The sequence below is a fragment of the Hoplias malabaricus genome, chromosome 1, assembly GCF_029633855.1.
Source record: "Hoplias malabaricus isolate fHopMal1 chromosome 1, fHopMal1.hap1, whole genome shotgun sequence".
NCBI classification, from domain to species: domain Eukaryota; kingdom Metazoa; phylum Chordata; class Actinopteri; order Characiformes; family Erythrinidae; genus Hoplias; species Hoplias malabaricus.
In genome coordinates, this window is record NC_089800.1 from 4,882,580 (window position 1) to 4,909,925 (window position 27,346).

Genomic DNA, 27,346 nt, shown 5'->3' on the forward strand with positions numbered 1-27,346 from the left:
GTGAGGAGTTTAGTGTGTTCTCCCTGTGTCTGCGTGGGTTTCCTCCGGGTGACTGTCTGTGAGGAGTGTGGTGTGTTCTCCCTGTGTCTGCGTGGGTTTCCTCCGAGTGACTGTCTGTGAGGAGTGTGGTGTGTTCTCCCTGTGTCTGCGTGGGTTTCCTCCTGGTGCTCGGGTTTCCTCCCACACTCCAAAAACACATGTTGACTCGAAAGCGTCCATAGGTGTGAGTTTGTGAGTGAATGTGTGAGTGTATGTCGCCCTGTGAAGGACCGGCGCCCCCTCCAGGGTGTGTTCCTGCCTTGCACACAGTGATTCTGGGTAGGCCCTGGACCCACTGCAACCCTGAACTGGATAAGTGTTTACAGGAAATGAAAGAATGAGTGAATAATTAGCACATCCAGGCTGTACAATGATTTGAAACCATGTACAACCTTTTAGGGATTCTGTAAAGACAAGGCAAGTATTGGTATTTTAGAAGTGAGTGTCACATTAGAAGTTGGACACGCAACGTTACACTCACTCAAATATGGATAAGAAATCCAAATGTTGCTTTGATTTATAGTTATTTCAGCTAGGAGCTATTAGCAGTGGCTAACACTAATGCTAATAGCAGACAACATTCTAATATAGGTCACTGCGTTTCACTTTCTACCTAGTAATAATCTAATCCCTTTTTAGAAATGTGTAGCTTCAAATTTTAGCTGACAGAATACTTTTTGAGGAAGCCAAGTTGAGCCTGCAATGAAAGATTTCCTCTTAAACCTCTTGCTAACGTTGAAATTGTTAAAAACCTTTACCTAAACATTTAAGGAGGTTTTTACCTAAAGAGATATGAAGCTGATTAATTGGCTCTGATGCATGTGGCCTGCTCTAGACTGTGAATGGTTGTGAGTTAAACCATTGTGGGATTGATTTGTGAGACAATGCTGCCCTCTTCCACCTGCAGCTCAACCATCCACAGACATGTCTGAAAAATAAAGCACCAGTTACAGTGATAATACAAAGAAAAGGTTGTGATTACTCTCCACATAATGCGTTCATCCCATGTACAATTACAATTTAGCTAATTTGATTGGAGTCTTTAATAAATGCCATATTAATTTCAGCATGTAAATGTAATAAATGCTAAAAAAAACGTATTTTGTTGTATTTACTTTAAATATTAGACTTTTGACAAAAGGGTCTGTAAAAATGTTTATTAAAAAACCCACAAAGCAGTTATTTTCCTACTCAAAACGTATTAAACTTTTATGTTGTTATATTTACGGTCTTCTCTCCACATTTCTTGGCTTTTCCATCCATTTATTTAACGTACATTCTCTACATTTAAAAAGAGCTGTGATTATATTTGCGCTCATCTTCTTATTTCCATGTAATAGTAGTCTTCTTTCTACCTAGTGTTCCACTGCACGAGGGAACGAGTGCGCTAGTGAGTAGGCCGCTAGTCTGCGGATCGGAACGTGCCCCTGCTGTGTGTTCTCCCCTCGCGGCGCTGAAGCTCCATAAACATCGCGCTGATTTTAAACCGAGGCGCTGAGCGGGACGGGCGCCATCTTAGAGCGGGACTCAATGAGAGAGAACAGGACGAAGGGAAAGTGTTTTTAACCGTGTTTACTCTCTCTCTCCGGCGGGAAGAGGGGCTCACACCACCCCGAAAAGGCGCGGAGACACCGGCGGTGAATGGTGAGGAGGGTTTAGGCTTTATTTTGGGGTAAATTGTGGTGTTTTCGGTGCTTTTAAAGCAGAGTTTGCCCCTTCAGCGTCGCCTCCGTTCAACTCGTCAACAGTAGCGCCTTTAGCAGCTGTAGCTTTAATATAGGCTTCCACTTTAAACGGCTTTATGTTGGTTATGGGTATTATTGACGAATGTATTGCTGTTGTGCTTTATTTAGAATTAACTTCCGATACGTTCGGCCGTGTTTTGACTCCAGAGGGGTTTTCGTTTTGAAGAAGAGCAGGGAAAACTGTTGCTAATCTGAGAGCTAATGTAGCAGAGCCGCCGCGACGCTAACGTTAGTTTACGCTTCTCTTAGTTCTTCCTTTTGTGTGGTGAAATAGAACTAAGCTGGTGAACTAAACGCACCCAATTTTGTTTGAGGTGTTGCTCTTTTCTTTCCAGCCTTATGCAAATTTTCGTGGAGTAAGGTTTGTTGATTTTTCGAGGCGATAACTTTAAGCTAATGTTGACTCCTCCTCTGCAGGAAACAGCCTTAATAACGTACACACGAAATTATTACATAGTTCTAAGTGTCTGTTAATTTGCTTACATTAAAAAAAAACAGAGGAACACGTTTTAAAACATACTTTAACTCCTATATATTTTCCACGTTGTTATTATTATTATTATTGTCTGTGTAATCCACCCAAATACACAAACTCAGCTTTAAATGATTCAGAACGGTGTTCTCTGTAACGTTAGAGAAAATGGGAGCTTACTTTTACGTGGACACTCAATAAAACCTAAGCAAATAATCAGCTTTTTCCCTCGAGTGTATCTGTTTACGCTGATTATTCTTAAAGGGAAACTCCACCGAACTTTCAAAATGCTTGATTAATTCACTCATTAAAGTGCAAACAATGCTATTGAAAGATGTCGTGGGAAATGCTCAGTTTTTGAGAAAATAACAGGATCATAACTTTTCATAGCGATGGTGAATGGAACCAGGCGTCTGAAGCCCCTTAAAGTGTCCCTCGTAAAGTTGTTAGATGCAAGAACACACCTAGTGATCATCGTGGTTGTGTTTTTTTTAACCGTGTGATGATCTTTATTCGGTGAGAACTGTATCCTGGATTAAATAAATGGTCCGAGCATTTCAGCTTTCAGGCTCCAGTGTTTCAAACACAGGGGTTTAGACAGCTGGGTTTTGTGATGTAACACGCCCAAGGAACCATTCCCCACAACTTGAGAGGCGGGGCTTTTGAACCGTGGTCGGGTAGCGTACGGGTGTGTGGAGATGTATAGCCTCAATCTGTAAAGGTCTAGAGTTATTGACCTACTTTTAGAGCGTAAAGGGATTATTTCTAAATATTTATACATTTTTGATGAACACGGGTGTGTTTTTAGGAATTTTTTTGATGACTAGAGGAGTGTGAAAACAGTAACTGATGTCAGACATGTTTATTTTGCATTTGAGAAGCTTTTGGGTTGTAAATCTATATACATTTAGACTTGAAAGCATATTCATCGTGATGGAGAGATACATGCATGGTACTCCAATTCCAATTTCCAAATTTACCACTATTTTTGCCACGATCAACATTCCATATAAACGCTGTTGTGGGCGTTTAGCTTCAACGTCAGTTTCATGGACATACTTCATTACTCAAGGAGATGACGTCTATCCAGATGTGTAGCAATGTGAATAAATGCCACCAAGTTATATTCATTTTCCTGCGGCTTGGACACGCATTATTTCACTTCCAGCCTTTGTCTTGATATGGCTGCTGTTATTATCGTTTATATTAATATGGGGATATTTTCAGGTTCAACGTAATTAGTTTAAATGTTTGATGTCCAGTTGTTTGTATCCTGAAACCAAACCCACTGTCCTTGCTTGAGAGCTGATTAATAGAATTTATGTTGAGGGTGATGTTATTAAGGACAACTCCATTCATTTAACATTGTTTTGTGTGCCTCCAACAGGTGTAGTTGACCCTTAGGCTTTGAGTGATCACAGGGGCAATGTTTTACGCCCACTTCGTCCTCAGCAAACGTGGGCCGTTGGCCAAGATCTGGCTGGCGGCCCATTGGGACAAGAAGCTGACCAAAGCACACGTCTTCGAGTGCAACCTGGAGAGCAGTGTGGAAAGCATCATTTCACCCAAGGTGTGTCCTGTTGTCACCTGTTTAAAGATGGAGTAGGTTTTTGGTAGGAATCAATGTGTTTTTGGGCTAAAAAAAAATCCAACCAAAAACGTTCCACCCGCTACATTAAAGGCTAAGCACCACTTAATGGACCTCCATGAATATTTGACATTATTGTAGTTACTGGCAGATATAAGTATGAATTAAAATGAAAATAGCAGCTTAATTTGCTTTAAAACCGACAATTTTATTAAATTGACGGAAAAACCCGAGCTCGCTACGGAAATTCTTGAACGCGACCGTGACGTCACTGGTGGACAACAGCTGAAAACGCCGCGGTAAAACACCGTTATGACTGACTGTTATGACAGTATCTAGCTAAATAACCAACATTATTCATGACAATAGCCTAGCAATAAGCTAAACTCAAATGTAGAGGTACCGTTATTCTTGTAAATGTGATCGAAGTCGAACTCGAATTCATCCGACACTATAAACCTCCGTAATGCAGCTACGTAGCCGAGTATAATCTGAGCCACCGAGTTTAGCGAGTCAAGCTAACGCTAACTAACACCAACTAAAACAGGCGAAGTGAGTGTCCTTACCCTGTTTACCTCCATGTTACAGAGGCTCTTCAACACCTTTCGTTGGTGTCCTTACATGCCCATATTGTTGGAAAAGCGCCAGTGAAATGAGCTACAGATAACGGAGTGAGCGGATGGTCCTTTCCAAAGTGCCCGTTTAAAGTTGACAAATTGAGTACATTTTCTGGATATTTTGGGATCTTTGGGCCATTTGTTCACAGATGTCCCACTGTACATTGAATGATTGCAGCCAAAAACAACACACATTTTCGTCATTTTGCATTAAATTAAGTGCAGCCTCTAGAGTTGTTGTCCACCATCTACGTCACAGGCAAGACGCCTATTAGAGTTTCCCAACACCGTTGGGGGGGGAACCAACAGTCTTTTAAACCTTATTCCTTCAATTAGTAAGAAATAACATGTTTTCTGACGATCAATAAACACAAGTTAGGAACTCAAACTCCACTGTGTTTATTTGTTTGACACTTTCATAGAGCTGGTGCTTGACATTTAACCCCTGTTTTCAAAGCCGTTTCTGTAAAACACAAGAATGCCGTGGCTTGATAAATCACACAGAAAAGGTGCACAACTAATCGTCTTCAAACAGCATCCACCTCATGTCTCACTACCGGCATTTCACTCTGGTTTGCCCCGTGGATTTATACACCCTCTTTTTTTGTTGGAAGCCTTCTCTACCTCCGTTCTTTTCTTTGCTTAGCTGTAGCGTCTGCACTCTTCTCCGCCTTCAGAGGTGCAAATCTGAGAGCAGCGTGACGTAGGTAGTTTGACAGGCAGGTCACTTCATTCGGTCAGAGTGAATTGAATTGGATGTGTTTTTTTACAGTCCTTTGGCCTATATAGGTAAAGAACCGTTTTATTTATGTCGTCAGAGCGTTTGATTTACCTGCTCCAGCTTTAAATTTAATTTATAATACTCTGACTGTAACATAAAGAAACCTGTTGCATGGAAATGTGCACAGATTAGTTTTATTAAGAAACTGGTGTTATACTTGTAGGTGAAAATGGCTCTTCGTACGTCTGGTCACCTTCTCCTTGGCGTGGTGAGGATCTACCATAGGAAAGCCAAGTACCTGCTTGCTGACTGTAATGAGGCTTTCATTAAGATCAAAATGGCTTTCAGACCAGGTAAATCTAACGACTACTTTAATCTTCCAAGCTTAATCTAAGTTCAAAACGGTAAGACGTGGCTGTCTGCACTGAAAGGTGACGTGAATAATTCGCTTGGACTTCTCTGTGATTCTCAGGTGTTGTGGATCTGCCTGAAGACAATCGTGAGGCTGCGTACAATGCCATCACCTTGCCAGAGGAATTCCACGACTTTGATCAGCCCCTTCCAGACCTTGAGTAAGTTCATCTGTTGAGTACCAGAGGCTGTGATTTGTTGGTAGTCACTGGTTAGTCTCTCATTTTTTTTCTGGGCTTGACTTCCAGTGACATAGATGTAGCACAGCAGTTCACGCTCAACCAGAGCCGAGTTGAGGAGATCACCATGAGGGAGGAGGTGGGCAACCTCAGCATCATGGCTGACAATGATTTTGGTAAGATTAAATTAAAGCAGCATTACTGCATTTGTCATATTCTAATAAATTCAAAACATTATTAAATGTTAATGTTAGAAATATTCAAATGTGTGTTAATCACTGGCACCTCACAAAAACACACAGAGCAGCTGACTTTTTTTAAATGTATTAATTGTTGGTGCACTTGGGTAACCTCCTGTTTGTGTGTGTTCACGCCAGGTGACTTCGGCATGGATGACCGGGAGATCATGCGCGAAGAGAGTGCCTTCGAGGTGGACATTATCCACGGTTCCTCCGCCTCCAATCTGTTGCTGGAGACAGAGCCTGGCCCCGCCCACCTGCCTGACAAGTCGACCAATCTCGACTATGACGACTTTGGAGAGAACAACCTGGAGAACAGTGATGGAGGAATACTTGGTAAAAACTCTTTTATGCAGGTTTTCAGTTTGAAAATGACTTTCTTTTTAATGTATAAACTTTGTTGTCTGTTGCATTGAAAATGTTTGTTTTAATAAATGTTTACTCTTCAGTGGATAAGCTCTTGAGCAGCGATGGTGGTGGTGGCATATTTGATGATCCTCCAGCCATCACAGACAGCGTCATGATGCCCCCAGACCACGGAGACGACGAGGATGACTTCGATAACTTCTCCCGTAAGTTGCCTTCAGTTTTACTCCTTCAAATTTGAGCTGTATTGCCTTTGTTTCTGTAATTATTATTTTTTTTTCTTTCTAATCCGTATACTGTATTATTTTCCTATCTTACACGTCTGTACGCCTTGTTCCCCTGTTACAATACCAGCAGCGGGCGCTCCAGACAGTCCTGACTCGGGTCCTGCCGAGCCTCTCCCCAACACCACAGACCAGACAGAGCAGACCACACTGGTTCCCAATGAGGAGGAGGCTTTTGCTCTTGAGCCCATTGACATCACTGGTAAAGAAACACCCCAAGCAAATTTGGCAAATAAAATAATAGATCGAAAGATTCGTCACTACACTTTTATGACATGAAAAACGATCATTAGAGCAGTTGAGTGCATGTTCGCCCTAATGACGAGTGCTGAATGAGGCTCTGATGATGTTCCTCATCTATCACAGTGAAAGAGACAAAGGCTAAGAGAAAGAGGAAACTGATTGTAGACAGCCTGAAGGAGCTTGACAGCAAGACCATCCGCGCCCAGCTGAGCGACTACTCGGACATCGTGACCACTCTGGACCTGGCTCCACCCACCAAGAAGCTAATGATGTGGAAGGAGACCGGAGGCGTGGAGAAGCTCTTCTCTCTGCCTGCTCAGCCCTTGTGGAACAGCAGACTGCTTAAGGTGTTTTCAGAGTTTAAAGTGCTTTACAAAACCCTGTGCAACTCTGATAATCCATGTCTAAAAAATACACCTTTCTCCAGGATGGATGTATTATATTTTTTCCTCTTTCAAAAATACTATTAATCCTATTTGCACTGAATCATTTGGATTTTATGAGTTCACTTTCAGCTGGTTGTAGAAAACTGTACTGATCGGCCTAGAGCTTGCTAAGCATTGTTGGTTGCTTTCAGACCTACAAACCGCTTTGTAACACTTGCTATTCGTTGTTTGGCTCTGGCAGATGTTCACACGCTGTCTGACCCCCCTGGTGCCAGACGAGCTGAGGAAGAGGAGGAAGGGTGGTGAGGCCGACAGTCTGGAGGAGTTCCTGAGGGAGCTGGAGAACCCCGAAGTTCCTCGTGAAGAGCAGATGACACAGAGCAGAGATGTTATTGGTAAGTTTCCTGTGGAAGGACATGTGTGTCATCACGTTTATAAAATGAAATAATACAGCTGTTGTATCTCCCTTTGTACAGTATGTAAACACTATGGAGAGTAAGTGTTGTTGTGCTTTGTCTGCTACAGATCAGACCATTGTGGAGGAACCCAGCATGCTACAGGTGTCCTCCATCGAGGGCAGCCGAACGGCTCTGGACGAGACTCTGATGCCTCCTCCCTCCAGGCAGCGCGGAGTCAAGCGCAAATCTCAGGAGCCTGATGCCGCTCTACCGGTACGTCAGCTCGAGCCAGAGGTCCTCAGTCTCACAGCGGGACAGTCTGTGGTTATCAGAGCTCTTGAACACTCTCACTGTGGAAACCAAGGTGTAGCCTCTGGATTAATACTAGCTGCAAGCCTCGGTCATCCCACGCAATCCTTTTAATGGAATTTGCAGCCATTTATGGTTTTGTTTCACGGAGAGTTAAAATTTGGTGAATTCATGTCCTTGAACAATAGCGTGGCTGTTAGTCACTGTGACCCTGAAGCGCCAGAGTACAGCGTTTCTATGAGATAAAAACCAATATAAGCGATCTTTTTAAGCAAAAAGCTTTATATAATATGGTCAGAGTGATTATAAAATGGTAGATAAACACAAGGCGAACTGGTTAACATTGGGATTAGAGGCTATAGATCTTTGACTGTGGGTTTTTATTATTTCTTTCTTTCTTTCTTTCTGATTGGTGCCTTTCCTAGTTAACGGCATTTAAAAGGACTGCTTGCGCCACCCGTTTTATGACCTGCCTTTTTCAGACAAACCTGTCAGTACTTGGTAACTACTACAGTGAGGAGTAAGAAGCTGAAGGTGGAGTCTGTGTATTGGGTATTTAGATGTTTGGGGGTTAATCTAGTGAGCTGTATCATTTATAACAGTGTGTCACACTCCGTTCTGTGTTGTCTCTAGCCGATGGGCATACTGGATCAGACTCTGCAGCCGCCGGAGCTGTCAGTGCTGTCCCAGCCGCTTGAGATGCCACAGGTGGACCTGCCCCCTGAAGACACCACCAGCCTCTCCAGACTCGTCCCTGAGCTGGACCTACTGGGCGAGAAGAACAAAGAGAAGGATGACAGCGAGGAGGAAGAGGTGAGTTTCCTCCGCTGGTGAAAGGCACCCATCACCGGCCTCGCCTCGGTAGCTTCTGTGTTGTTGAATCTATTCCGTGGCAGAATGAATAATAATAATGGCTTCATTTTAAACAGGAGGGCGAGGGTCAAGGAGGAGACCAGGACCAAGAGGAGAGAAGATGGAACAAGAGAACCCAGCAGATGCTTCATGGGCTTCAGGTAAGTCTGGAGGATTTTCCCTTGTACTGTTCGTGTTTGAAATGGATAGATGCTGTTGCTGTTTATCTGAAGACTCGAGTAGCAGTGTCCACGCTTCACATTGTTGCTTTTGATTAACGCCACGTTTTCTGAACCTGTAAAACTTAATGGGTAGGAACCGGCTGCAGGAAGATTGACAATCAGATGTCTGTTGTGGGCACCAGTTAACTTGACCCCTTTATTACCAGGCTAACTGGACCCTAGCTTCCTTATGGGCTCAGAATCTTAGCATTTTTAGATGTTGAGCATTTAATGAAACGGATCGGATTGTTGTTTGAAGAGTCCTAGTCTGACGGACAGTGCTGTGATTCTTTTTGCAGCGTGTGGTGGCGAAGACCGGTGCCCAGTCCATCAGCCTGCTGGAGCTGTGCAGAAACAACAACAAGAAACAAGCCGCCGCCAAGTTCTACAGTTTCCTGGTCCTGAAGAAACAGCAAGCCATTGAGCTTTCCCAGGCTGAGCCCTACAGCGACATCATCGCCTCACCGGGACCACGGTTTCACATTGTATAGATGCATGTTACTCTCTTTATAGAAGTTGTATTTAACACTTTTTACTGTTAAGTTTTTTCTGTTTTTTTTTTTTTTTCTTTTGTACCTGTTTTCATGTTTTCAGCTTGTTTCTGGCCCTTTTTTAAAAAAAAATGCATTTGAATTAAGAGCTTTTTGATCATGTGGAGGCTTGTCCTCTATAGCAGGGAGGTTTGCATGCCCCGGTTCCTTTTGTACTCTCGTAACCTCAGTTGAATATTACCGCCTCACTACTACTTCGTTCCACAGACAGACCGTTTTTTTTCTGTTTTATCATGTCTGGTTTTACCCCATAGGTTTTACAGTTAAATAAAAGCAAGTAGAATAGATGTATACATTTTTACCTTTTTGATAAAAGTCACATTTCAGACAAAGGTTTATTTTTGGAAGCTGTGGTGTATTTGAATGATGCAGAAGCTCAAAATTTTGTATCTCTCTTAATGATAATGATTGTTATTAAAGGATTATTAAAACTCTACAGAGATCGGGAATTCTATGCACTTGTAATTAATCGTGGATGCCCTTTCAGCCGGATTGATATTTCTTGAAGTCATTCAACTGAGATAACATTTTCATTATTCAATAGCATTAAAAGTTGTAAACCATGTGCATCCTCTTAGTGGTGTCTTCATTGGCTTTGGATTTGTACGTATGGAACGTCTGGAATGAAAGACGTCTTAATATTCCACAGGTATTTTATGTACTATACTATATATATATATATAATTTCCATCTTAGTAAACTGGGCCAATGTTTAGGAAAGGTTAAAGGACTGTTCCATTACTTTTTTTTTTAAAATCCTGTTTACTTAGGGGGGGCACGGTGGCGCAGCAGGTAGGTGTCGCAGTCACACAGCTCTAGGGACCTGGAGGTTGTGGGTTTGATTCCTGAAATTTGAATTTAATGAGGGTGGTGTGTTCTCCCTGTGTCTGCGTGGGTTTCCTCCGGGTGCTCCTGGTTTCCTCCCACAGTCCAAAAGCACACGTTGCAGGTGGATTGGTGACTCAAGTGTCCGTAGGTGTATGCCTACCTTGCGCCCAATGATTCCAGGTAGGCTCTGGACCCACCGCGACCCTGAATTGGATAAGGGTTACTGATAATGAATGTTTACTTAAATTGAGAATGTACTCAAATTCCACACAGAGGATGTTATTCATTTTTTTTTTAATTTAATGTAATAATCCACTAGATCCATTCCAGGATGTTGGTTGTCACAGGACAGACAGGGACACTTCCTCAAGCTCCTGGTGAGGGATCCCCAGGCTGTTTCTAGAGAGGCCGGGAGTGTCCCTCCAGGGGGCCCTGGGTCTATCTCTAGGCCTCCTCCTGGTTGAGAGTTGATAATTTTATTATATTACGCATCATATGTAGCATTAATAATTTAACAACTGGTGTTAAATGTAAGCTTTTTTAAATTAAGTGTGCATTGAAACTGCCTCATTAAAAGCACAATTAACCTTCACTATAAGGATGTTAACTTTTACATTTAAAATTGTCCTAGTTTTAATAACGCCTTGAACACTACAACGTCCCGAAACAGTACGCTTCAAAGACCTTTAGGGCTTTGTGGAAAAATGGGACGTGGCCGTTTGGCACCTCTTTTATCCACCCTAGAAAATGGCTGACTTACTACGGTAGGACCCTACGTAGGAAACGAGGCGTGAATTTGGAATGGGGCCCGAAGCGGAAATAGGGCCGACGCGCATGCGCTCACGCGATATTCTCCACTATCTTTCAGAATGGCGGCGCGTAAAGAGTCTACATCAACAGCGGCATCTGTCTCGGTGGATTCCCGAGTCAAACGGGTCCAGATCGAGGGCCTGGTGAGTGTCTGTGGGTCTTCACACGTATACTTCACTGTTCCGTGTAGAAACGACGCGTTTAAGCCTTTTAAACCGCATTTAAAATGCTTCTTTTTAGAGGTGGCTGCTCTGCGCTGATGGATTCAGCTGTTTATAAAGTGTAACAGAGCTTATGTAAATTGAAGGTATGTTTTATTAATTTATAGGAGCATATATATTTTTATACAGGTACAGTACTAATATCAAAATTAGATTCTTATTAAAATAACAATAAAAAAAAATTCTCAGCGCTCAGAATTAGGCTGAAAAGGTTGGGGTGGTATCACGGTATTATCGTACACCGCGGTATTGGGGAAATTACCGTTATCAGTGATAGCTATATGCGAAAATGAACCGTTCCCATTTTTTGGCTCACAAAAGACAGAAACACTTTCTTTTTTACTGGTTTATAGTAAGACATATTCCCTCATTTATATATTTATTAGTTTGTTTTTTTATAGTGAGACAGAAACACACCCTGTATCTTATTGGCTCATTTTTTAGACAGTAGCAACCCTTTTTTTTTTTTAAATTAGGCCACAGTTAGGCGTAAACACCCCCTCTTCTGTATAAACATGCAGTAATACAGCAATATCTCTTTATTTATTGTCTCACATTAAGATGTAAACGCCCCTCTCTTTCATAAATAACTAGCAGTAAAACAGGAAATGGCCCATTCATTTTTATTATTGTATTGAGAAATCGCTAGCGAGAGCCAGTGTGATTAAACCTTGCTCGTCCCATCTCTGAGAGTTACCCCAATGTGATTACCCCCCACAACACAGCATTAAAATACACTGCAGTAATATTAGGAAACAGTACAATGGTACAATAACATTCAACTGGAATACCTCTCAGCCCTAGTCTACATCATATGACCCCAGCTGGTGTGTAACAATGATGAACTGACCTCAGAGACATGCCTCTCTGTTTGACTTAACCCTCTTGATTTAGGTTTAATCCTAACCCTAGAAGCTGGAGTTAGACTCAAACCTCAGAGATCAAACCGTGGACCCCGAGACCCCTGGAGCTACGCTACCTGCAGTACCACTGGTTGGCCCCTAGGCTCCTCTTGTACTCAGTGTACTCTCAGATGATTATTAACGCTGTAAACAGTATATTTATAGATAGCGCTCTCTTGTTTTGATGAAGTGTTTGAAAGCTATTTTGCTCGAGTTGTTTGTGTACAGACAGGGGGCTTTGACTGTTGCCAGCTCTAATGAAGAGGACCTCTGCTGAATGCATTGCTGATTAGGAGTTTCACCAGCTTCCAACAGGGGGCAGACTTGCCCCAAGTATTTACAGCCTCTGTGCCATGCCAATGTGACAGTGGAGACGGGTTACTGCATTTCCAAACGCTCAGGATTTTTAATAGTGTGCTTCCATCAAACTTATGAGTGTACTACATCCCAGTCCGCCGCGATACACGCTGTGTTCATTAAATCAGGAAAGAGCTTTTACAGCCGTCATCTCTTTCGGTTTGTGGTTTGGCCTTTTGGTTTGTTAAAGCTCTGATTGCACTTTAATTTGCTGGATTTCCTTGATGACTAGAAACCTAGAAGTGTACACGAGGCGAGAATCTGTGCAGAATGCGATGAATAAATAATCCACCTGTGCTGCTTTGGACTACCATCATTTCTTTACATTGCATCAGTCCTTTGCTGAGCCATGCTTGAAATGTGGGCCACCAATGTATTTAGGCCATGGTCCTTTGTGAAGATGATTTCAAGGGGGATGAAAAGGGAGTTCCTCTCTGAAACAGAGCCTGTGTGCGTGTGTGTGTGTGTATCTTCTCCCTAATGGTGGCTTCTTTAGACTTGTAGGGATCTTCCCAATGAGGCAGTGCACCTGATTGTCAGGGCCCAGGTGCTGGGACTTGGACGGAATGAAGTCGAGTGGAGCTGGAGTGTGGAGCCTGGCTGCTAGCAGAGATGGCAGTGTTAAACATTCATATCCTGTCACCCAGTTATCTCGGGATAAGACGCAGAGAGCTGGAGGACTGCTGGGGAGCAGTGATGGAAGACAGATGAGTTCACCTACCTGCAGGCGTGGGATTAGGGAGAGTAGGTAGCAGCTTCGGGCCAGTAATTGATAGTAATCGTTAATCATTTATGGCGTTTGGCGGACTCTCTTATCCTGTGTGTCCAATTTTAATTATGCAACAGAGGTTGGCGAATGTTGGGAATCTTCCTCAAGCAAGGACTCTAAGCCGAGTCTTCCGAGACGAAGATACCAACAGGGCGCTCTAGTGTTATCAGTTAATGTAGTATCAGCGTTGAGATCACAGCAGCATTCTCCACCTGTCAGAAAGCCGCCGTTCGGCGCCTGTTCCTTTAAACGATAACGAGCTGCTCACAGTTCGCATTGACCCTGAGTTCACAGCAGTGAAGGGGGAGGAGCAGAAGCTCTGGATTTTAGCCGGTTTTCACTCTGTTTTCTTATTTTCTTCACTCCTTTTTATCGGATTTTTTACGCAGTGCTCTTATTTTTTGGCACTCGTCGTGTATGTGCCGTGTTTAACCTTGTCTTTGCGCTCTCACGTAAACCCAGATCCGGCGCTGTGATTGGAGAAACTCGGATCAGGGGGCGGGGCCATTCTAGAGTTTCTGTACTTGGTGTCAGAAGTGGGAATTGGAACAGCTTGTCGTGATATTTATAAATATTTCTTTGATAATTTGTGCTGTCCTCCGTGTTGCCCATAGCGTTTACTGGCGTTTTTGTTTACGTAAGAACAAACGTTACCAGCAGAGCTACTGTTTTTTTGTTGTTTGTTCTGGAACTGTTATGTCGATTTGTTTAGAAAATTGCATTAATAAGCTATAATATCATCATTATATCCGTAGAATACAATGGCCTTAATTGACAGTAATATCGTTTATTGCAATTATTTCTAGGTCAATATATCGACTACCCTTTCTGGTCACTGCCTCACTTTCACTACCACTACCACCTACAAAAAGCCATCCCTGGTCACTGAGCCCAGAGGTTGAGTAATGTGTACGTTTGAGTGTTGCGACGTTTTCCAACCCTTCCGTTGAATTTGGGAAGTTCAGTTACAAAGCAGCCCATGTTTCTTCTTGTGAAGTGATTGAAGGGTTCCACTGCTGTCTGCTGCTGACCGTGGGGCGAGTGTCCGGTCAGATTCATTGCACTTAGATGCACAGTGAGACTGTCGCAGGTCCAGGTGGCACGGAATTCATGACGCCTGTAATTCTCAAGACTCTGCGGCTGCCGTTTGCCAGAGCTGGTCTTACGCCTCAGTGGAGGCAAATACTGCTCAGGTTGGTGAGACTGTAAAGAAATGGGGAAGGACCACCTGCTCCGGGAGTTGCCCACTTTTAAATTTAGGGAAAACTTTAAATATGTTGCTCAGTGTATGACAACAAACTGTAGTCTGCAGGTGTGTGAAGACAAAAAACGAACAGCACTGGGGCTGAACAATTTGTAGCACGTCTCATTAAGGTTTTTCAAATTTTAACTAATATTACTATCAGAATTTATGTAAATATTATGTATTTTCCATACATTTTTAAGCTTGTTTTTAATGATTAAGCTTAAAGGTGTCGTATTATGGTTCAGTGACCAATCACATACATTACTGTGGCATCTGGAGCCCACCCACTCACACACTGTGAAACAAGACCACTCTTCTGTTTCCTTTGGGCTGCCAAAGTCTGATTATTCTGTTCAGATTCCCGCTTCTGACATCAGATGCAAAGACTTTAGAATTGCCCCACCCCCTTTTCTGAGTCTGTCCAATCACAGCACTGGAGCTGTGTCTGTGAGAGTGCAAATATGAGGTTAATCCCAGCAAAACCAACCCCAAACGCATGGAGAGTAAAACAGAGAAGAAAGAGGATACCAGAGCTTCTGCTCCTTGCTCCTCACTGCTGTGCGCTCAGGGTCAAGGTGAACAGCGAGCGGCTCATTATCATTTAAAGGAACAGGCGCTCTGAACAGGGGCGGGCTGTTTGGACGAAGGGGGGAGGCTCCTGTGGTGTCACAGCAGGTCACAGGCGTTTCATTAAGACCCCAGAGGTGTGTTCACTTGTTGAAAATGGGGGAAATTACTCTTCCTCAGTTTCCCGTCTTAACACTCTACTGAAATTCATAGGATGTCAGTGCAATTGCACTCTTTCAAATTGCGATTTCGGGATGAAACCCGTTCCTCGTTCAGGCCTGATAAGAATACAAATAACACCTCATTTGTAAGCCAAGGGAAATTGCTTTGTCTTTGTTTACATCCCTCTTTATTTGTGCAATTCCGCACAGCTGTGTAAATACCTTTAGAAATTGGTCACAGAGCCACGCTCTGGTTTGCCCCGGTGACCTGCGAGATGACTGCTGGACAATGGTGCCCAGCGGTGGCCGTAGACGTGTTATTTGCCTGTCCTTATACAGTGCTGCAGCTTCTATTTCATTTGGGGAAGCAGGTGTTTGACTAGCATCATAAATGATTTAGCGGATCAACGCTTTTTCGCAACACCCGTGGAGTGGCACCTCTATTTGAGATGATAAGCCTGGCAGGACCTCGCTGCAAGGGTGTTAAGCTTCAGGCTCTTTCCTGCTATCACCCTAAAGCCTGCTCTGGGATCACAGAGAGAAAAGTACTTCATAAACAACCGTTTATCGCGGGACTAAGACGTGGTTCTGAAATTCAGGTTTTAGTAAGCGCTGATGGAATCGGATCAGTTCTGCTGAGGACCGAGGAACGTATCTAAAAGGCATTCGTATTCACAAATCAGACCAGAATACCTTTATCTGGCTTGTGGCTTTAGCGCAGTGAAACCACATTATTATTATTTACTGGCAGTTTACTGGGTCCAGTTCATTCATCCATTCATCCTTCCATTCTGTCATTTATTCATTCGGTTGTTCATTCACTTTCTATAACCGCTTCATCCTGGTTAGGGTCATGGAGTGTAGGGCTGGGCAATAATTCAATATCAATAAATATCACAATATAAAATGTTTCAATAACAATTTTATGATTTTTATACACATTTATTATTGCAAAATTTCTCTTTGTTTTAATTATTTCTTTTCTCTTTTTTTCAATTTTTAAATGATTCATAGTTTGTTTAATCTTTACATAAACGGTTGCAACTGTAACAACAACAGTTTCCCTCTGGGATCAATAAAGTATTTCTGAAACTGAATTTTCAGTATTTCAATATACATTATTTACAGCATCTGTCACTGACTGACGTCCATTACAGGACACTGCCGTCAGTTCAGCACTCAATTTACAGTTACGTTTAAATATATTAAAATTGACAAAAACAACATATTTATGTTTGATGGTGATGTCATGTTCCTTGTTTGTTTTTGGACGTTTTTCAGTTGATTTTATATGTTTTCATATCGATATCGGGATTTTATCGTATCGGCCAAAATTTAGAAATATATTGTGATATAAATTTTGGCCGTATTGTCCAGCCCTAGTTGAGTGCAAGGCAGGAATACACCCTGGATGGAGCAACAGTCCATCACAGGACATCAAACACCCAGTCACTACTCACTTACACAGTACTAATAAACCTTTCTTTGGACTGTGGCAGGAAACCCACACAGACACTGGGAGAACCCAGCACACTCCTCACAGACAGTGACCTGAAGCTTTGAGGCAGTAACGCCACCTGCAGCGCCCCCTATAAATGTCCTCATTTAAAACTTGATAGGACTTGAGGATTTCTCAGGTTATGGGGTAGGTTTTTGAAACAGTTTTGTTATTTGAAATTTTTCTCTCCTATGAACTAAGCTTTTTGCTACGGAATTATCAAGTGTTTATCGGATCTTGTTTCTGGAGCTCCGAGCTGGCACGTCTCTTGTGGTTGTGATGTGGTACCTGACAGGCTGTTTGCAGCGCTCAGATCAAGCCAAGGGAAATGTCACAGCTGAAGAAGTGTGAAGCGTACTTCTCAGATGTGTGTGATAATGATAATGGCCTGATATGGTAACTGGCAAATCTGCAAATCCATCAGACTTAATGAAATATATAATAATAACAGACGGAATGGCACTCTTCATCAAGGAAACGGAGCTGTGCATGCATGAGCAGGAGTGCTCCTTCAAGCTTTCCGGCAATGCTGTCTTTTCCTCATCACCATTAGACGCAGAGTACGGCAGTGGCTGTCTGTCGTGAGGACACATTGGTGGCAGTTAACTCGATTGCTTTTTTACTTCTGTGAGATTGGAGGAATCTAGGTCCTTGATACTCCAGTCCGAAAGTCTTTTCATGAGTCCTAAGGCCGGTTAATGCTTCTGCGTCGATTCTACAGCAAGCGATGTGTAGATCAAGCATTGACACAAACCCACGCTTTACCCTGCACCGTAGCATGACACCACCTTCACAGAAAAGTTTGAATATAAGTGAAATAAGACGATTCTTTGCTGTTTAGCAGCACAGTGGGCGCTAACAGGCACGTGCTTTAGTGCGCCACAGCAGATGGTTTTCCAGTGAACTGAGGCTCAAATCACACACATTTAGAGATAAAACCTGATACCTGTGAGCACAGTCGGGCGAAGGGTTTTCTGAGTATTTTTTTATTTTTTTTTCTGTTTACGGATTCATTTCTCTCACTTTTAACCCAAACTCAGCGCTAAACTCACAACTGCGGTGGGCTACTGGGCTTATGTTTTCCCCCCACCTGTTTTAAGACTGTGACACCAGCGCCCCCTACCTGTGGCTCTCTTAAATGCACATGAATGAACCCCAAAGTAAAGAAATACCAATGTCTCTACAAAAAAAAGAACAAAACAAAACTCTGAGGAACCAGGAAGGAAGAAGTGGCAGTTTTGTATTTGTTTCTTTATTGGCACAACATCTAAAGTGCACTCAATTTCTGTTAGCACCCTACTCCCTTAATAGTGAATGTCATGGATTATAAAACTAATACCAACTACACCACTACATTTTGTACTACATAGAGTTGAGTAAGACATTTGTGATTCAGCCGTAGAGTTTTGAAGGTATACTTGCAAATACACACACAACGGTGTAGGACACTTGTGCATACTACAGCGTACACTCTGAGGTGAGTCTACGCAGAAGCATAAATCAGGTAGCTTCAGATGCACATGAATTTTCAGATGTCTGGTTCCCATCATCGCCGTTATGAGTTCTTTAGAATCCGTCTCTAATACACAGCTTCAGGGTCCTTGGGTTTGTGTGTACAATCCCCACTTCCTACCCTCACAGTACATAGTGCAGTTTCTGCAGTGCTGGAGTAGCAAAGACAAAGGCTTTGTTCCCTCCATCACAAGTCAGTGGAAAATCACAATGAATACGAAGTTGTAATTGTTGAGGTAGAGAGAACATCAGCTTCCAGATTTAACCTTAGGTCATTTGTGCGTGTAATGGAAGACTTGTTTTCATTGGGAATGATGCCTACCCTGAGCCCATTAAAAATAGAGGAGTATAGCCATTCTCAGATGTTTCTCCATGGTCTCCCTGGTTTATGAGAAGGAAGATATGTTTCCCTCACTTTTACAGATCCCGTGTTACTTAATATGAAGTATTGACATCAGCATTGAATTCGAGTTACTGGCATTGGTAATAGAATCACAACACTGCAGATGATACCAAGCTACTTGTTGTTTTGGATTTACTGTAATGCAGAGTTTTGTGTTCGTTCCTCTGATAAGATGGAAACATATTCATTCCATAGCCCTGTCTCTCTTTGACCCCATCCTTCGAGTCCATGACCTGACTAAAGCAGGATGTTTGCTAGAGTTTGATTACAACCAGAACTTAGCTTGTAAAACTTTTACAGTTTTCTTCCTGTGAAGCACCATTCACATGAGATGAAGAATACAATAGCTTTGTGATCCTTGTCCTCCATAGGGTGGGTCCCCCATATGGGGTTAGCCATGTTTACATTAGCTTCACACCAGAACCTCTGATACATTCAGTCTTCTAGGTGTCAAAGTAATGGTTGTTATATAATGTGAAGAAAAATCATTGGCTGATTTGGTCCTTTTAACCAGAGCTATTTAAGCTGTGAGGTGTTTCACCGAATCACCCCCAGATTTTGCGTTAATTTCGAGTATTTTTCAGACTCTGCGTACGGTCATCACATGCTTCAGAGGATCCCATATGAAAGACCTAATTGAAAACATGACGCCGTGCTGTTCAACCTCTAAAAACACAGTGGCATCATCAGGGGAATGGCACTGCGAGCTGCATCCTGCCAGATCCCACCTCGTGGCACGAAAGGCGTGGAAGTATGAGCTTTATGCAGAGAGCAGCTCTCCCACAGACAGCATAATGAGACAGTAGGAGTAATTGTACTTCCATTAACCGTACGCCTCCCTCAGACTTCCACACAGCCGGCCAAAGTACGCCGAGTGTGACCCGTTACCACTGAGGGCAGTTGTTTGACTGTGATCTTTCACCTCAGACAGTTTAGCAAAAGCAGACTTCTCTGTTTTCTGCTGTTTTACTGATTTTCTGTCTCTTTCTCCTGTATGTAATCTCGCTCATGGAAGCGGGGAAATATTTCCACACGCTCATTCTCTCACTCCATTGTTTGCTACTTTTTCTCAGTGTGTCATTTCCTTGACCCTATGCCTTCTTGTCAGAGTTTTGTTTTTACCTGCTTCTCTAATGCACTCTACTTGGATAAAACTTACTGTTTGCTTTTGGACCTAGATGGAGATGAGGGATCAAGTATGTACAGAGAATAAAGAGACGTTCAGTGTATGTAAATGTAAAAAAAAAAACAAATATCCCATACAGTTTAGGTTTGTCATCTGGCAGAATGACAGCTGGTATTAAATTTGAAATTAAAATACATGGCACAAACCTGGAGATACAAAGCACTATTCTGCTGTGTATATACTGATCAGCTGTAACAATAACACCCCAACTCGTTCAGGACCACCACAGAGCAGGCATAATTTGGGTTGTGGACACTGTCCACTCACTGTCCACTCTGTTAGATGTACCTCCCTCGTTGGTTCACCTAATAGATGTAAAGTTGGAGATGGTAGCTCATCTGTTGCTGCCATTTGTGTTGCTCATCCTCTAGTCCTGGTTTTTGTTGGTGGACGATTCTCAATCCAGCAGTGACACAGAGGGATTTAAAACTTCAGCAGCAACTGCTGTGTCTGATCCACTAGTATCAGAGCAACACACACCAACACACCAACAACACACCAGTGTAACTGCAGTGCTGAGAATAATCCACCACCCAAATTTATACCTACTCTGTGGAGGTCCTGGCCATTAGGACGGTGGGAGGTGGACAATTTATGGAGAGCAGGAGATGGACTACATTGTGGACAGTGGACGGTGAGTTTAGGAACAAGTGTGAGGTCATAATGTTATGATCTTTATGAGTTAATGTATTACTCCTTTCAGCTTGCTCAGTCTGAGTATCTGTTCTCCTGGCAGGTGGTGATGAAGATCATAAAGCACTACCACGAGGAGGGCCACGGCAGTGAGGTGGTGCAGGGAGTCTTGCTGGGCCTCGTTGTGGACGACCGCCTGGAGATCACCAACTGCTTCCCCTTCCCCCAGCACACAGAGGATGATGCAGACTTCGACGAAGGTAAGGGCCGAGACCTATCTTCCTCCACACTGCTCCATACACACGTCCTCTGTCCCCATAACGAAGCATGAATATTGTCTTCCTATTACCCCTCTAAATGTTAATTGCCTTTTTAACCTTTAGGTAACCAGGTAAGTCCCTCAAGGTCCAGGGGCTCGTTTCTGAGTCGGTTTTTGCAGCGTGCCAGCGCCCAGCTAATTTGAAACTAGATAAGGCCTCATCACACAAGGTGCAAATAGGCTCTGTTCTATTTATAAAATAATTGATGCTGTAGAATACAATTGCTGTGCAATTAGTAAGGCATGCCGGTCCTGTTCAGTAGCTGCCATGATTAGTTCCTGGCCTTCTGTCACACTGGCGCTCGGCCTGTTGAAGAGGTCAGTCCTCCACCTCGCCCCTCGGACTGCGGGAGGCGACCTTGCGGAATGGGAGCGCTTGTTAGAGATCGGCGGGTGCTGGCCAACTCCGCTAACAAGCAGTGGTCTGGAAATTGCGGTAAGAGCAAAAGGCCAAGAGATGGGTATTCGGGGATATGTGTTTACCCCTGTAACAATAGATGTAATTTTAGGATGTGCAGCAAATGATTGATTTTGTTTGCCTGATTGCAAAATGTACCTTGAATTTCTTGCAATAGGGGAAGAAGCAGCAAGCAGCAGCTCAGGCCCCTGCGCCAAAAACCTCCCAGTGACCTTCAAGGCTGCCTTCTTGATGGCAGACTAAATTTAATTGGTGTTTGTGAGTAGGTTTGTGCAAACAAAATTGGACTAGCCTTGTTCACATCGCTCCTGGACTCCTTGATTTAAAGCAATGATTCCAGCCTCTTTCTATAGCCGTGACGTGTGGCCCGGTCATTCTGCAGCTTGCCCCTGTGCGCTCTATCACTCTTAAGCTCAGTCGCACTGACCGCTTTCTGCTGAGCCAGTCATCTTGCCTCTGTGACAGCTCATCACTCCCAGGAAGCTCATGAAGCCTGGATGTAATTTAGCTCTTCCTCGCCCTCCCGCTCCCTCCTTCGCTCCCTCCTGCTGTGGATGATGGCAGATGTGAAGGGGAATAAGTGGATGTTCTTATTGTTGTGAGCACGCTGCCCGGCATAAGAGAAACGCTTCCCTGCCTGCTGCCCTTCACTTCTCATCTTCCTGCAGCTGTTATTCCCCTGCAATCTCAGAAGGTGACAGTGTTGCACTTCCATTTCAGCGCTGCCACCTCATCAAGGAGGCCAGGTAAGTGAGTCTGCAGGCTGAGCAAGAAAGGGGCGGGGGCTGGGGTGTGTTGCTGGCAGACTGACCTAGGAGCAGTTGGGGAGCAGATTTATTACAAAAGATATCGTCCCAGGCCTAGCGTGTGCACAGCGCAGAACCAATGCGATAAACGGGCAATTTGCGGCGGTGGTTGTGCGAGCGCATTAACCTGGTCATTGACCCCTGGTTTAAATCAAGATGCCTGTGATCATCTCCGAGTTTGCTGATTGATTGGGGCTCGGGTCAGAGGCGGTCAGGGTTGGTGGAAAAGTCTGTTATATCTTAAAGAAGACTCAGGAATAATGTAAAGGCATTTTAGGTTTCAGTCTTGTTCAGCTGAGTCTGAGGTATTGATTCTCTACTAGGGTACTGGTTGTACTACCCTTGGAGTACTCCTAGCTCTCCGTAGTCCTTTGCAAATTTTATACTTGCTGCTTAGGTTGATCAGCTGTGTTAGACAGCGAAAAGAACAAGAATTCTCCAGGATTGAGAACCCCTGGCCTGTAGGATCATGGAATGCCAACTATATGGAGTGCTTCTCCCCTGCATGAGCCCACCAAACCACAGGATGCGAAACAAGACCCCTGTCAGTGTTTGTGAGCTGCTGAAGTCAGAACACATTGGATAGAACAAGCACTTCTGATTTTGTAGAGCGCATGGACTTCAGAGTTGCCCCACCCTCTGGTTTCACTTTCTTCAATCACAGCACTGGACCTGCGTTTATGTGAGGGCACAAAGACAAGGACACATTGCGTGTGGAGACATAAGAGTACTGAGCTAAAATGGAGAAAACAAGAAAGGAGAGGAAAGAGAACTGAGTGAAAACAACTAAAAATCAGAGCTTCTGCTCCTCGCTCCTCAGTGCGGTTTATTACTTAAAGGAAATGCTGAGTGGGTTTGATGCTTGTGCCATTTTGACCAGAGAAAATCTGAGGCGTTTCATTAAGATGCAGAACTGTGTTCACTTGTTGAAAAGAAGTAGAATATGTTCTGTTTGAGATCTTATTTTGCCCCATTTTCTCCTTCCGCTCTGCAGTCAGTTAAGCATACCACACACTTACAGATTCACCTCTCCTTTTTGGAGTTAAGATGCAAGTCAGGGTAGAAGGCATTCTTTTTTTTTTTTAATTGCCAGGCTCAAATCTGACATTAAGGGGATGGTGTGTTGTCGGCATCTCGGGGAGGGTCACTGGGATTAACAGACACATAATCAACGGTGAGTGCTCACCCCAGAGCAACGGCGTGATTCTGGCCGGGCCACAGCCGCCGTCTGACCTCTAAACCTCGGGACTCTCTGTGAGCACCTCACGGATGAGTTAATCAAACGAGATTCACGAGCGCCATTTCCACTTGCCACCCTCGTGGGAGATGGTGGCTGGCAGCGTGGCCCTGGCCCTGGGCCAGTCTTTTACTTAAACGACTTGATTTATTAATGGCTCTTGATGCCTCCACGGAGTGCGTCCTGTCCGAGGTTTTAGCAGATTGCTTGTACCCTTCTCCTCACTACTCAAGCTGGGATTAATCAAAGGCCCCTGCACGATCAGACAAAAGCCTTCAGCTGTGACGACTGGCACTTCGGTTACGGGAATTGAGTGCGGGACGTAAACTTTGTGGGAAATGTTGTTGGGTCTGCTTCGAGTTTTTGAATGTGGGCCAGAGGCCAAAACGATATATCAGTTGTTCAAAAAATCTGATTGGTATTTATGACTTTGAATAGCAGTTTTATTTGCATGAAAGGACCCAAAGAAAGCAAGTATGATTTGTTGGATCATTCTCAGTGCTGCGTTGACACTGACGTGTTGGTGTTGTGCTGGTCTGAGTAGATCAGACACAGCCGTTGCTGCTGGAGTTTTTAAACCCCTCAGTGTCACTGCTAGAAATATCCAGCCGACAGTGTCCTGTGATGTCTAATCCCGAAGGACTAGAGGACGACCAACACAAACTGTGCAGTTACAGATGAGCTACTGTCTTTTGACTTTACATCTAAAAGGTGGACAATCGAGGTGAAGTGTTTGACTGGATAGTGAACGGACAGTGTTTAAAACTTCAGCAGCAATGCTGTGTCTGATCCACTCATACCAGTGCAACACCTGCTACCACACCACCACTGCAACGTTGAGAATAATCCACCACAGCAACAGATGGTTTACAGTGTGTAATTGTAGATCTACAGGTTGCACCTGGATGGTCAGTGGAGTTGAATGTAAAATGGACAAGTAGAAACAAGGAAAACATTTTGGATGTAGGTTGTTTTCTTCTTGTCAGTTCTGTATTACATTTGCCTTTGGAAGGTAAGTTTGGGGTTATTAACAGTGCTTTAGAACTGTAGGATGAATGTACTCATTGTAGTACGATAGTAATTAAATTTTTACTGTGACCCCACTTGGGTTTGCTGTAACACAGAGTTCTTAGATGTGCAACAGTTTTATTAAATGATAGAACCTTGTAGAAAGGCTGTAGTTTGCAGCTTGATCAAACTGCTTCTTGTAATTAAGGTTTTAACATGTCTGGAGAATACGAGAGCATTTCTCTCCTCAGCTTTTAATTCAAGGATATCAGCAGACGTCTCGGCGCTGTGTATAAATGTGATCCTCTTGATTGCTGGCTTTTGCATACAAACAGCCGCAGCAATTAAGGACTTCGATCTCTTTCCTTGTGCTCATCGTGGGGCAAAACATCCTCCTAAGTTTTCTCTTTTCTTCAAATGTCCCTTTAGAATTGAGTAAATTTGGGTTGGTCGTGCTTCAGAATACACCAGGGTAGATGTGGGAGCACTTGAGAAAGGTCTCGATGCATGAAGCAGCTCCGGCAGCGCCACAGCTCACCTTCATCTCTGCAAAGTGCTGTACCAGAAAGGGTCTGCAAAGTGCTGTACCAGACTCCTATGGAACCTCCCCAGACTGTGAGGCTTCTAATATTGAGGTTGATAGCTCATCGCTCTCTCGATTGGGTGCGGATCAGTCAAAAAATGGGACAAGAAAAAAGAGCAGAAAGATCATACAAGATTTTCCTCAGAAAGAGAGCCTTTAATAGCTATGTTCTGACTGATCCAGTAGACTCTCCTCTGTACCCGGAAGACGTCTGTAGTCGCATGCTGAAGTCAGCTGCCAAAGTTGTTTATTCTTAGCGTAAAGGAAATCTGAGACATTGATTAAAGCAAAAACGGAACTGATGCCCAGTGTGAGGCTTAGAAGTAAAGAGAAAAGGAAGAGAGGTAGGGTGCAGATGCTGTGATAAAGTCTACAAAAGTCACGGCACATTGACATTTTAAGCTGATCACCGGAAGTGATACTGTGTTTTCATGAAGATATAGTAACGACCAATGATGTGAACAAACAGCAGGTTTGGTATTGAGTGGTACATAGATGGCAGACCTCCAGGGGAAAAGCTTGGGTGACTGTTGGAGGTGGTGTTGGTGAAGATCTGTCTGGATCCCAATGCCTAAGAGTAGTGTCTTGGACACTGTACTGAACAAACTGTGCCATCTTTTGGATGACAACTAAGACAAAGTTCCTGACACTCTGAGGTCATTAAGAATCCTGGGCATTGCCTGGAAAACAGGGCGTTAGAGGGACGCATGGTGAGAGCTAGCACTGTGCTCACTTCCGATCTCCTAATCATCCTTGTCAGTGCCATGTTGTCGTTGGAAGTGAAAGTTGGTCTGTGTGGTGGCATGCAGCCATGGAAATGTTGCTATGGTAACTGCATCTCATGCAGGAACAGGCAATTGTCAGAGGACCGCTGTAGCAATAGTGATTTATTTAAGGTGGAAGGCTTTTAGTTTGCTTTAGATACGTTTGAGACTTCGTGTACATGGCTTCCAAGTTGACCACCAAAGTTGGGAACAGGAACTCGCTGCTTAACTCCTTCTGCTTTTGCCACTCACCCTCAAGTCTTCATAGCATTGACACAGCATTCCAGTGTTTTGTTTCCTGAAACATCATTCACATATATGGATAGGGGTCAGTTTAGAAACGCCTAACTCCCTAAGAGTAAGCACCAAAACGTCTGTCTACACATTAGTGAGGAGTCTCCTGTGGGGGGCGTCCTCCTGCTAACCGGCACGCTGAAACATTCAGTGTGGTTTGAGCCGAGCGGTAACCTCCGGGTGGATCCGTGTCATTGTTTAATTCACCTCGCTCTTGTTTTGCAGAGGTGCGCTGACTGGAGAGAGGGAATCGAACGCATTAAAGTGCATTAGAGTGTGAGAGGCAGGTCTGGGGTGTGGGTGGAGGGTAGGGGTATGGATTTGGAGAGAGATTCGGTTAGCAGGGCCACGCTGCTTTAATTGCGGTGCCGAGTGCCGAGCAGGGGGCCGATGCACAATCTCTTGCGGTCTTTTTTTTCTTTCCGCAAGCGAGTCGGCTGCCGCTGCGGGAGAACTGGAACGTGCCCGTGTGGCTTTTGTTATTCCGATGTTGTGCCGGCGTAAATCCTATTGAATTTTCTCGCCACCGCGCTTCAAATCCTGCAGGTCATTAGAGATTCACGGGGAGGTGCTCTCTCCAGAATGAGTGTGAAATATGAAATCATCCACCATTTGCAGATGTGCAGTGGGGTGGTGTTTGCCGGTAGAGTGAACCTTCGTTTATTTATTATTATCTTTACATTTTTTACTCTCTCACCCTTGTCACCCTCTCCCTCTCTCGCCCTCTTTTTCTCCCATCAGCAGCCAGGAGATGGAAGGAAATTGGGTAAAAGCCGAAGGACTGCCTTTGTAGCACATGCCTGGCGCACACACACTTGCACACCTATATTCCCTCCCTCCTCCCCTTGACAGATGTCTGTGTGGCTGGAAGTAAACAGCGTATCGAGCGCTGTAGCTTCTTCCCGGCGTCAGACAGCCGAGCAGGGCTAATTTTCCCGCCGCCAGCGGCCGCATAATGGGCTCGGCGGCTTGCCTTGTTCTGTGTTCCGCCGGGCATCACAGATAAGCTGCAATTAATCTTAGTTAAGAGAAGCCTGTGTGTGCCTGACATTCTTCTTTGCCTCTCTGTGTGTGTGTGTTTGGTGGGGAGGTGGGGTGGGACTGAGGGACAAGGGGTGGAAGGGGTGGTGGGAGATGCACTGCAGAGTCGCTAGAGCAAATGCAGATGTGGATAAACAGCAGGGTGTTTTATAGGAGAGACTA

General features: G+C 43.9%; 2 protein-coding genes across 3 annotated transcripts in view; both read left to right on the top strand.

The window, feature by feature from the left end:
- The first annotated feature begins 1,519 nt into the window (after positions 1–1,519).
- Positions 1,520–10,187, top strand: rad21a (RAD21 cohesin complex component a). 2 transcript variants are annotated; one of them, XM_066676697.1, is made up of 14 exons: positions 1,520–1,683; positions 3,644–3,826; positions 5,406–5,535; positions 5,655–5,754; positions 5,842–5,948; positions 6,150–6,347; positions 6,461–6,583; positions 6,732–6,863; positions 7,028–7,251; positions 7,532–7,685; positions 7,816–7,961; positions 8,631–8,810; positions 8,927–9,010; positions 9,370–10,187. In XM_066676697.1, the coding sequence occupies exons 2-14, from the start codon at positions 3,683–3,685 to the stop codon at positions 9,559–9,561; spliced, it is 1,914 nt and encodes a 637-aa protein (XP_066532794.1). In that variant the 5' UTR covers positions 1,520–1,683; positions 3,644–3,682; the 3' UTR covers positions 9,562–10,187. The 2 variants fall into 2 exon arrangements, with proteins under 2 accessions (XP_066532794.1, XP_066532802.1); XM_066676705.1 differs by having other exon boundaries at positions 6,735–6,863.
- Positions 10,188–11,294: 1,107 nt separating this feature from the next.
- eif3ha (eukaryotic translation initiation factor 3, subunit H, a) overlaps positions 11,295–27,346 on the top strand; it is a 45,846-nt gene continuing 29,794 nt past the window's right edge. The window contains exons 1-2 of the mRNA XM_066678029.1: positions 11,295–11,402; positions 20,818–20,974. Of these exons, the coding sequence (XP_066534126.1) occupies positions 11,319–11,402; positions 20,818–20,974 (241 nt within the window). The 5' untranslated portion in view covers positions 11,295–11,318. The remainder of the gene's footprint in view (positions 11,403–20,817; positions 20,975–27,346) is intronic.

Coding starts and splice junctions, on each gene's coding strand:
- rad21a (XM_066676697.1), top strand. CDS start 3,683: ATGTTTTACGCCCACTTCGTCCTCAGCAAACGTGGGCCGTTGGCCAAG. Junction 6,584..6,731: donor TGACTTCGATAACTTCTCCC/GTAAGTTGCCTT, acceptor TTACAATACCAG/CAGCGGGCGCTCCAGACAGT. Junction 7,252..7,531: donor GGAACAGCAGACTGCTTAAG/GTGTTTTCAGAG, acceptor TGGCTCTGGCAG/ATGTTCACACGCTGTCTGAC.